This window comes from Oncorhynchus clarkii, chromosome 1 (genome assembly GCF_045791955.1).
Source record: "Oncorhynchus clarkii lewisi isolate Uvic-CL-2024 chromosome 1, UVic_Ocla_1.0, whole genome shotgun sequence".
Taxonomy (NCBI): domain Eukaryota; kingdom Metazoa; phylum Chordata; class Actinopteri; order Salmoniformes; family Salmonidae; genus Oncorhynchus; species Oncorhynchus clarkii.
The window spans coordinates 55,942,406-55,954,450 of record NC_092147.1 but is presented as its reverse complement, the minus strand read 5'-3'; the positions used below and the strand labels follow the sequence as shown (position 1 = coordinate 55,954,450).

At 40.3% G+C, this 12,045-nt stretch overlaps 1 protein-coding gene across 1 annotated transcript in view; it reads left to right on the top strand.

The window, feature by feature from the left end:
* Positions 1 to 10,732: 10,732 nt before the first annotated feature.
* Positions 10,733 to 12,045, top strand: part of LOC139409029 (cadherin-related 23) — a 611,517-nt gene continuing 610,204 nt past the window's right edge. Inside the window, exon 1 of the mRNA XM_071153685.1 lies at positions 10,733 to 10,817. Coding sequence (XP_071009786.1) covers positions 10,733 to 10,817 — 85 coding nt within the window. The remainder of the gene's footprint in view (positions 10,818 to 12,045) is intronic.

The following is a 12,045-nucleotide window of genomic DNA, read 5'->3' as shown; positions in this document are numbered from 1 at the left end:
ACCTTACAGTTGCCTTAGTGACACTGTGCTGGCAGATGAGCTCTCTAAATATCATTTACACTTCCCTTCCTTTTTCATTTGTTTTCAGACAGACTGAGTTTCCTGATACCATTAACATGTAGATAGCCTTATTATGGGGCATTTAAAAAGTGTGTGTAAGTGAGCAGTTCCTGTTAAATTCCCCATCTGCTAGTTGCCAGGATGTTTTCGCACATATATCTAGCTAAGCATAGACAACATAGCATCGCTTCCCCTCCGCCTAATAACATAGTTTACATCATCTTACACACTCACTTAAAACTCCAGGATCCACACAATTCCTCAAAGATGGCTGTAAATTTATAAGAGCAGGAATGTTGTAGGTTTCACAGATGGGATCCGAACCCTGGTCTCCAACTTGATAAACCAACGTCTTAACCATCAGGCCAAGAGGAAATTCTCCCTGGGCCGAGGGTAATCTTGATTTTGAAGTCGCAGGCAGGACTACTTCATCACGAGTGCTACTTTCCTCCACTACACAGGAGGCATTCAGGTTCAGGTGCAGAAGTTGTTTTAATTTACAATCGACAACATTAAATAATTACACATTTCTAAAGCTATTCAATGAAACGTAAATGCCTTGGAGCAGGCAAACCTGTCTTTTTCATTAAGAAACAAATGGCGCATCGGGTGAAGATGACAGTGAGAATGAGTGGGTTACAGTGGCGACCATGAAAGGAAACAAGAGAACTAAAGTTGTGGTGGAATCTGAGCCTAGTTCTGCCTCGTTTTTAGTCGGAGTGGGGGTTTTGGACTGATGGAGTTACCTGGGAGGTCTCAATAAAAGTAATGGATGCATTGGAACATGTGGCATCAGTGAGAATTACAAGGTGAAGGAGACAGGTGGCAGGAATAAGGGGTGTCCACTGTCTCATCTGGAGGCAGTGACAAGAGTTGAAGTAACAAGTGACTTTGAAGAAAAAAAGGGTAGGGGAGAGTGGGGTAAGTTGAGATGTTTTTTACACTCTGTTAAGGGAAATATAGTATTCTTTCTAACAAAGTTATCTACATCTATACTGTGTATTCGGAAAGTATTCAGACCATGTGACTTTCCACATTTTGTTGTGTTACAGATTTATTCTAAAATTGATGAGATTGTTTGTTCCCCTCAGTCTACACACAATACCACATAATGACGATGCAAAAGTTTGCACATTTATTAAAAATAAAAAACAGATCACATTTACATAAGTATTTAGACCCTTTACTCAGTACTTTGTTGAAGCACCTTTGGCAGTGATTATAGCCTAGAGTATGATGCTACAAACCTGGCACACCTGTATTTGGGGAGTTTCCACCAATTATTTTCTGCAGATCCTCTCATGCAGGTTGGATGGGAATCATCACTGCACTAGGTCTCTTCAGAGATGTTGGATGGGGTTCAATTCCTGGCTCTGGCTGGGCTACTCAAAGACATTCAGAGACTTGTACCGAAGCCACTCCTGTACTGTCTTGTCTGTGTGCTTAGGGACATTGTCCTGTTGGAAGGTGATCCTTCACCCCAGTCTGAGGTCCTGAGTGCTCTGGAGCAGGTTTTCATCAAGAATCTCTCCGTACTTTGCTCCAGTCATCTTTCACTTGATCCTGACTAGTCTCCCAGTCCCTACTGCTGAAAAACATCCCCACAGCATCATGCTGCTATCACTTTGCTTCACCGAAGGAATGGTGCCAGGTTTCCCCCAGACGTGACGCTTGGCATTCAGGCCAAATAGATTAGTCTTGGTTTCATCAAACCAGAGAATCTTGTTTCTCATGGTCAGAGTCCTTTAGGTGCTTTTTGACAAGCTCCAATCGGGATGTCATTTTCCTTTTACTGAGGGGTGGCTTCCGTCTGACCACTCTTCCATTAAGGTCTGATTTGTGGAGTGCTGCAGAGATGGCCGTCCTTCTGGAAGGTTCTCCCATCTCCACAGAGGAACTCTGGAGCTCTGTCAGACCATCGGGTTCTTGCTCACCTCCCTGACCATGGCCTTTCTCCCCTGATTACTCAGTTTGGCCTGGCGGCCAGCTCTAGGAAGAGTTTTGGTGGTTCCAAACTTCTTACATTTTGAGAATGATGGAGGCAACTGTGTTCTTTGCGGACCTTCAATGCTGCAGAAATTTTTTGGTACCTTTTCCCAGATCTGTGCCTTGACATAACCTTGTCTCGGAGCTCTACAGACAACTCCTTCGACCTCCATGGCTTGATTTTTGGTCTGACATGCTCTGTCAACTTCAGGACCTTAGATACACTGGTGTGTACCATTCAAAATCATGTCCAATCAATTGAAAAAAATTGGTTGCCTCCAATTAAGTTGTAGAAACATCTCAATGTAAACAGAATGCACCGGAGCTCAATTTCAAATGTCTGAGTACTGATGTAAATAAGGTATTTCGGTTTTGAAATTTGAATACATTTATAAAACTTTCTAAAAACTTGTTTTCCCATTGTCATTACGGGGTATTGAGTGTACATTGATGAGGAAAAATATGTATTTGATACATTTTAGAATAAGGCTGCAATGTAACAAAACGTGGATAAAGTCAAAGGGTCTGAATACTTTATGAATGCACTGTACATACCATATATATATATATATATATATATATATATATATATATATATATATATATATATATATATATGGTAAGTTGAGCTGCAGGACAGGGTAAGTTAAAACCTGTTATGGCAAGGCGATCCCCGAGGGGAACTCCACCCCCCCCCCCCCATTCAGCTGAAAAGGTGGTGCAGGGAATTCAAAAATATTATTTTTAAATATTTAACTGTCACACATTAACAAGTCCAATACAGCAAATGAAAGATAAACATCTTGTTCATCTACCCATCATGTCCGATTTTTTAAAATGTTTTACAGCGAAAACACAACATATATTTATGTTAGACCATCACCAAATCAAAGGAAAAACGCAGCCATTTTTTCCAGCCAAAAATAGAGTCACAAAAGCAGGATTAGAGATAAAATGAATCACTAACCTTTTGACAATCGTCATCAGATGACACTCATATGACATGTTACACAATACATTTATGTTTTGTTCGATAATATGCATATTTATATCCACAAATCTTGGTTTACATTGACGCCATGTTCAGAAATGCCTCCAAAATATCCGGAGGAATTATAGAAAGCTACGCCAGATAACAGAAATACTCATCATAAACTTTGACTAAAGATACATGTTCTACATATAATTAAAGATACACTGGTTCTTAATGCAACCGTTGTGTCAATTTTTTTTTAAACGTTACGAAAAAAGCCTACCATGCAATAATCTGAGACAGCGCTCAGACGTAAAAGTATTTCTCCGCCATGTTGGAGTCAACAGAAATACGAAATTACATCATAAATATTCCCTTACCTTTGATGATCTTTCATCAGAATGCAGTGCAAGGAGTCCTAGTTCCACAATAAATCGTTGTTTTGTTCCATAATGTCCAATACTAGTGTCCAATTAGCTGCATTTGCTAGCACTTTTAGCTCACGTGCGCAAAAGCGGACGCTGGTCCAGGACAACTCGCACGAAAACTTCAAAAAGATATATTCCAGGTCGAATAAACTGGTCAAACTAAGTAGAGAATCAATCTTCAGGATTGTTATTTTCATATATATCCAATAACGTTCCAACCGGATCATACGTTTTCAGCTGCAGCCAAATGGAACGACGGTGGCACCCACAGAGAAATGCGCCACAGGGAAATTGCATTCTGCCAAGACCGTGACTATTTCCCCTCCCATTCGGTCAAAGTTCACACCAAAAGCTCCATTCCATGTTCTACTGAATGAGGACATCTAGTGAAAGGCATAGGAAGTGCTACCAGATCCATAGCTTGTTGGGAAAGGAAGGGACGATGACGTCAAAGTTGACCCACATTCAGAATTTCACTTCTTGTTTGGAAGATTGCCTGCCCTATGAGTTCTGTTATACTCACAGACATAATTCAAACAGTTTTAGAAACGTCAGTGTTTTTTATCCAATAGTAATAATAATATGCATATATTAGCAATCTAGGACAGAGTAGGATGCAGTTCACTATGGGCACGCAATTCATCCAAAGTGAAAATACTGCCCCCTATCCTCAACAAGTTTTAAGCCGCCTACACATCTGTTCTGAATGAAATGTAACGTCTATCTTTATTTTTTAAACACAATTCATTATAATCACTTTTTGTCTTTTAATTATTTTAAGCATATTTTAACAACTAACAAACACTGCACTTTAACATTGTTACCTCATATCTCAGCAATAATGCTTTACATTACGCCTGGGAAGAAAACACTTCAATTTGCTAAACTTGCCATTGGCTCAACCATTGGCTTAGCTTATCCCATGGCCAGGCTCAACTTACCCCAAGGCAAACATTTTGACTATATTAGCCCACACAGCTACAAGGATGCAGTTTCATGTTAGGTTTAGGACCTCATATTGACATTTATGGAGACCCCAACTGATGTATAGAACATTCTTAAAATAATGTACTTTTCCATTAGATACAGTGGCTTGTGAAAGTATTCACCCTCCTTGGCATTTTTTCTATTTTGTTGCCTTACAACCTGGAATTAAAATAGATTTTGGGGGGGTTTGTATCATTTGATTTACCCAACATGCCTACCACTTTGAAGATGCTAAATATTTTTTGTGAAACAAACAAAAAATAAGACAAAACAAACAGAACTTGAGCGTGCATATCTGTTCACCCCCCCCCAAAGCCAATATTTTGTAGAGACACCTTTTGCAGCAATTACAGCAGCAAGTCTCTTGGGGTATGTCTCTATATGCTTGGCACATCTGACCACTGGGACCTTTGCCCATTCTTCAAGGCAAAACTGCTCCAGCGCCTTGAGCTCCTCAAATTTAGTCTCATCTAACCAGAGTACCTTCTTCCATATGTTTGGGGAGTCTCCCACATGCCTTTTGGCAAACACCAAATGGGTTTGCTTATTTGTTTCTTTAAGCAATGGCTTTTTTCTGGACACTCTTCTGTAAAGCCCAGCTCTGTGGAGTGTACGGCTTAAAGTGGTCCTATGAACAGATACTCCAATCTCCGCAGTGGAGCTTTGCAGCTCCTTCAGGGTTATCTTTGGTCTCTTTGTTGCCTTTCTGATTAATGACCTCCTTGCCTGGTCTGTGAGTTTTGGTGGGCTGCCCTCTCTTGGCAGGTTTGTTGTGGTGCCATATTCTTTAAATTTTTTGATAATGGATTTAGTGGTGTGCCGTGGGATGTTCAAAGTTTGTGATATTTTTTTATAACCCAACCCTGATCTGTACTTCTCCACAACTTTGTCCCTGACCTGTTTGGAGAACTCCTTGGTCTTCATGGTGCCACTTGCCTGATGGTGCCCTTTGCTTAGTGGTGTTGCAGACTCTGGGGCCATTCAGAACTGGTGTATATATATACTGAGATCATGTGGCAGATCATGTGACACTTAGATTGCACACAGGTGGACTTTATTTAACTAATTATGTGACTTCTGAAGGTAATTGGTTGCACCAGAACTTATTTAGGGGCTTCATAGCAAAGGGGTTGAATACATATGCATGCCCCAATTTTCTGTTTTTTAGTTCTTTTTTTTCATTACACTTCACCAATTTGGACTATTTTGTGTATGTCCATTCCATGAAATCCAAATAAAAACCAATTTAAATTACAGGTTGTATTGCAACAAAATAGGAAAAATGCCAAGGGGGTGAATACTTTTGCAAGGCATCATGAAACCCTTAACACAAATTAATTTGACATAGGTAAAAAATATATATATTTTAACTTACTTGCTTACCACTTTTTTCATATGGTTTCTTCCTTTTCAGACTTCATAAAATGATGACCTCTTCCTAAATATTTGGTCAAATTATTAATTTTGTGTGTGGTTTCCTAGAAACATAGGTTGCTCAACTTACCCCTTTGGCTTCACTAACCCCACTCCCTGTTAGTAGTCACCAGTGAATGTTTCTCGCCAACTGAGTGATCCTGACATATTGCATGTGAAAAAGGTGGACTTTGTATACATTTTTGCGATGGTCATAAACTGCACAGTACAAATGGAGAAAGAATTTGAGAAAATTAGCATCATTGTGAGCCTGAATGCTTTTTGGGACTTCACAGCAGAGGTCTTGCAAGGAACCCTGTCAATTACTGTATCGCCCTCACAGGCACCTGAGTCTCTGTAGGGAGTTGATTTTGATTGGACTGTGACTGAAGGAGAAGGATTGGTTTTGATTGGTCTATTTTTTTGTTATTTTGTGTGATGTTTCCCCCCCACACACCTTTCTTGTTCACTACCCCATCCTGTAGGTGGGGTCAGTACACCTTTTAAATTCTAGTCTGCCATAAACCTTCACAGAAAAAGAAGGCAATGTGTCCGCGACTGCACAGAACTCCAACAAGTACCGAACTTCGACACAGACAGGCGAGGAGCTCCCAAGGACTAAACAGCAGAGAAAAACATTGAATGGAAAAACGTTAGCAAATGTTTGTGTTCAAATTCTACTCCTCATTTTTGGATATAGATTTAAGACAGAATGGAAGCAAATCTCTAACATATCACATCATATGCTTCAGCAAAGATTGTTATATGATCCCATGACATTTGGTAGAAATATTTGCCTTTTCTCAAGTCCGTCCTCTCCTTGACATCTCTGCCTTCCTCTCTGTGACCCGGAAAAATAGAAGTGGTCGACCATATGTAGGAGAGAGTCAATTTGTTATAAGGTGAACGTAGGAGTTTGCGCCTGTCCTTGAGTGCGGAGAAAAGCATGCACACATTTAGAAATGATACGCTACTTAATAATTGTATCTATAAAATGTATGGCACAACTAGCTACATTTTATTTTTACCACTTTACACATGTATTTTGCGATTCCATCTCTGGTAATGTAATTTCCATACAAGCATATTTCTTTCCATGTTTCTTCTACTCTTGACCTTTGTCAGAAGGAGGCGACAAGAGGACGGAGGTGAGGATGTGAGGAATCAAGGAAATCTAATTGAGATTCCCCCAATGTCTTTGTTCTTTCTAAAACTGAGGGGGGGCAAAATTTAATGGGGGGAAAAGGAATTAGAACACAGGACCATCTGGATTAAAGGGGAATTTCACCCTGGCTTTGCCATGGGATATAGTCATTACTATTAACAACATTACATTTTTATCATAAACATCACAATTATCCAAACCGTAAGCTAGAACTAGCTAGAACTAGCTATGAACTATGTTCATTTCACTGGTAGTATTGGCAAGTTTCGACTCCCTGTGTTTTAGTCTGCTCATAGTGAACCTAGGTAGAAGGGGTGTGCCTCCTAGGTAGAAGGGGAGTGCCCACAAACTTGAACAAAGGCAGCATTGTGTACTTCGAACGACCAACACACAATGTTCTCAGAACTTCTCTGTTTGTCGTCATGCCAATTGCCATAAGCACAAGAGTCTCAGCTTCCCCAGCCCACCATGCCAAACACCATTGCTAGTGTACCGAAGCCAGATAAAGAACTATGGCTGTGTTTAGTTCTGAAAAATCTGATTTGATTAAGACCAATTAGTGGAAAAAATATCAAAATTGGTCTGCCTGTGTCAATGCAGCCAGTGTGACTCAGCATAAGACCGTGTAGGCCTGAGGTCTCCAACCCTGTTTCTGGAGAGCTACCCTCCTGTAGGTTTTCGCTCCAACCCCAGTTGTAACTAACCTGGTTCAGTTTATCAACCAGCTAATTATAAGAATCAGCTGTGCTAGATTAGGGTTGGAGTGAAAATCTACGTTAGCTCTCCAGGAATAGGGTTGGAGAGCCCTGATGTCGAACCAACATAAAATAAATATGGATATTTTGTATCAATCTTTGAAATTTGTCTGCCCTGATGGATTCCCCAAATATTTGTTGTATAAGCTGTACAGGGCTCTGTTGCATCAAACAGATGCTAGACATTCAGATATCCAAATAATGTTTGTTTATTTGTACACTCTTTCATGCTTACTTAAGAGAACTGGGTATTCAACAAGAATGTTAACATATCCAAAGAAAATTGGAAGAACAGTGTAGTAAAGTTCAGTGTGTCTCAGGCATAGAGACACACAAGTGCAGAGAATGGCAGCTACAGATTGTTATACCAGATAATGTGATATACCCAAGAAACTTGATCGAGTCAGGTGGGTGTCCACCCCAAAGTGCTACATGTCATGGTCTCGGTCAATGAGTGAGAATATTTGAAATAGACACCATGCTGGTGCACTTATTGTTGGATTACTTCATGGAGAAACAAATATTTATTTTAACAATGGAGCATTTTCTAAATTCAAACTGACCCCGTGCAACTGGACACAGATATTTTATAAGACTCCTGTTTCTTAGAATCATGGAAGAAGACGACATCGCAGAAATTCTCTGTGCTACGCCAAACTGTACCTATCCTGTAACTTCCAGTATTGGATTCCAAAATCTTTGGTTAAATCACATTATCTGGTGTAAAAATCTGTAGCCAAGAGAACTGGTAATCAGCAGATGATGGGAGAGGTGGTCATAATGAAATTGCAATTCTCAAGAAACATACAGTAAGTTCAGGTGATACTTGTAAAGCTGTGGAAGGAGTGCCATTCAGCTCCTCATGAGTCATCTGCTTGAATTCCAGCAGAGGGATACAGTTCATGGGATACCATGACACACGCAGGCAAAATAATTACGTTTCTTTAATCTAGAATCCATTCCAAGAAGAAGTCCAGGCACCACACGGCAGTATCTAATTACAGCAATGTCTATCAGGCATGCTGAGTCAAAATATGTTTATAGTAAAACCAGCTTCAGTTTTAGAGATTTACCAAATAAATGGTTTTATTGTCAGCGTCAGTGGTGTATAGGTGAGGACGGAGTCAAGCGCAGGAAACAGAACTGAGTAAAGATAACGTACTTTACTCGGGAAAAATAAACAGTAAAATAAATCCATTTAGGGATAACAAACCCTAACACACAAGACTAACACAAAACTCGAACAATCACGCACAAAACATAATGAGAACCAGATGGTTAAATAGGGAAATAATAATAGCGTAATGGGAACCAAGTGTACAATCAAGACATAACAAATGGAAAAAGAAATGTGGATCGGTGGCAGCTAGAAAGCCGGTGACGACGACCGCCGAACGCCGCCCGAACAAGGAGAGGCACCAACTTCGGCGGAAGTCGTGACATTTATGATTGTTCCTCATTACTGTTTGCTAGTAAACTTGGCTAGCTAGCTTTCTGGAAATGCCATAATTGTTATTTACATCTTTTTGGAATCCTGTCTTGCGTTATGCCTATAATTTTGTGAGATTGAAATGCATTCACATTCATAACCAATGTCAACCATCGTCAATTATGTTACATAGCTAGCTAGTAAAATTATTTACAGTAGCTAACATTACACGTTTGCTCACATGTTACAAATACAAGTTAGCAGGCACCAGGCTAACTAGCTAGCCAACTCCAGTCGTGCTAACGCTTTCTGGTAAACCTACCTTTAGGTGGCTGGTTGTAACATTGTTGCTTGCTGAAGAAGAAGAGGTTTTACAATCGAGATACTAACGATCTCTTATAGTTTTAGTCATAGATATGGCTACTGGTAGTTGTTTAGCTAGCTAACTTAGTTAACCAGCTACCTAGTTAGCTAAATTAGCAAACAGAAAAATAATCGGATTTCCCCTCACTCTAACTGTCAAGACTTCCGCCGAGGTCGGTCCTTCTCCTTGTTCGGGCTGCGTTCGGCGGTCTTCTAGCCATCGCCGATCCACCTTTAATTTTCTATTTGTTTTGTCTTGTTTTCCCGCACACCTGGTTTACATTCCCTCATTACTCTTCTTGCATATAACCCTCTGTTTCCCCCCATGTCTGTGTGTGAAATTGTTATATGTAAATGTATGTGTACTCCAGGCTGGTTTGCGGCGGGTTATTGTAACCCGTGTGGGTTTAGTTTTCTTAGTACCTACGGAGAGTGTTTTGTTAGCCTCAATAAAGGGCTCCGTTTGCTACCAATTTCTGCTCTCCTCCACCTGACTTCCCTGCAGCCAGTTACGCACTCCTTTACACTAACAAGTAGTATGTTAGCCAGAAATACACACTATGGGTTTCAGTAGATGAACTAAAGTTAGCTAGGTGCCTTGCTGAATAAATAACTTACTTAGCTAGGCACCGTATTTGTATATGTGACCTCTTGGTTCTGATATCGGCTGTAGCTGAGCTTCTAAAGTTAGCTAAATCCAACGCTTTCATTTCAAATCTTCTTCGCTATATTGCAGTTAAAACAAGTATGGTTGAATGTCACCATGTAGCTCCATTGTCGAATTTGTGTTCATGAGAGGAATCACTTGAAGTCGTTGCATCTGGACAGTTTCCCCCAAAGGATTGTTGTTAGTGTCCGCCTCCTTTTCAAAAAAGCCCGCCTTGGGGAGGGACGGGGGCCAGACCAGCATTCCTGGTCTGCCACATCTCACTGTCCTAGAAACGATTCAGACATTATGAAAATAAGCCCTAATTCCCCCAGTGTGAAATTTCCCTTTAAATGTTTTGAAAAACCGCCCTGCTTCTAAATGTTCTGAACACTTGCTCCTTCTCATAAAACCTTACTTTGTTTACTCTCTGAGGCTGACATTGAACATTGTCTTTAAACACACACACAGACATGCTGAGTATTTCCTATATGTGTGTATGTTGCAGTGCGGAGCAGGAGCAAGCGATGTTGTGGAGTGTGGGTTTTGGTGGCAGGATGACTGTGGCCAAGCTCCTCCTATTCTTCTTCATCCTCCACACGTTTTGCGAAGGTGAGTCCCCACTACTTACTTTCCTTCCATCCATCACACGCCGTTCCTTATTCTCTCTTTTCTCTTCCCTCTTCTCTACCCTTTTATTCTTGCTCTCTCTTCTCTGAACCCCTATTTTTTTACCCTTTGTATAAATGTTTTCTTTGTTTTACATTTCTATTATTCTCCCCCTTATCACTTCTTGTCTCTCTAGTCAATTTCTTCATCTACACCTGATGATCGATGTGGCACAATTTGTCTGTTTGATTCATGTGTGTGTGTGTGTGTGTGTGTGTGTGTGTGTGTGTGCATGTGTGTGTGCATGTGTGTGTGTGTGTGCATGTGTGTGTGTGTGTGTGTTTGAGTGTGTTGTGAATTACGATGCCGTGTAAACTGGTTGTGACAGCATTGCTGTGACAGGCAGGAGACACGTCCAATCACACCCACTGCTGATGCTGCAGGGGAAAGTTATTATGTGAATGCCACGACCTCTTTAGATCAATCCCAATGAGTTTATAAAGGGCTTACACTCTCTGGATTCAAATCACATTTTATTTGTCATTTGTGCTGAATACAATGCTTACTTACAAGCCCTTAACCAACAATGTCGTTTTAAGACAAATAAGTTAAGAAAATATTTACTAAATAAATGAAAGTTTAAAAAATAAAAGTAACACAATAAAATAACAATAGCGAGGGTATATACAGTATTTGGTATTTTGGTATCTAGTTAGGATCCCCAATGGCTGTTGCAAAAGCAGCAGCTACTCTTCCTGGGGTCCACACAAAACATGACATAATACAGAATATTAATAGACAAGAATAGCTCAAGGACAGAATGACATACATTTTTAAAGGCACACGTAGCCTACATATCAATACATACACACAAACTATCTAGGTCAAATAGGGGAGAGTTGTTGTGCCGTGAGGTGTTGCTTTCTATGTTTTTTGAAAGCAGGTTTGCTGTTTATTTGAGCAATATCAGATGGGAAGGAGTTTCATCCAATAATGGCTCTATATAATACTGTATGCTTTCTTGAATTTGTTCTGGATTTGGGGACTGTGAAAAGACCCCTGGTGGCATGCCTGGTGCCGTAAGTTTGTGTGTCAGAGCTGTCTTTAAGTTGACTATGCCAAAAATGTGGGATTTTCAGCACATTAACCTGTTGCGTCGACCAAACCCGGATCCGGGATTCTATTTACAGACCTAAGCTCATTACCATAACGCAACGTTAACTATTCATGA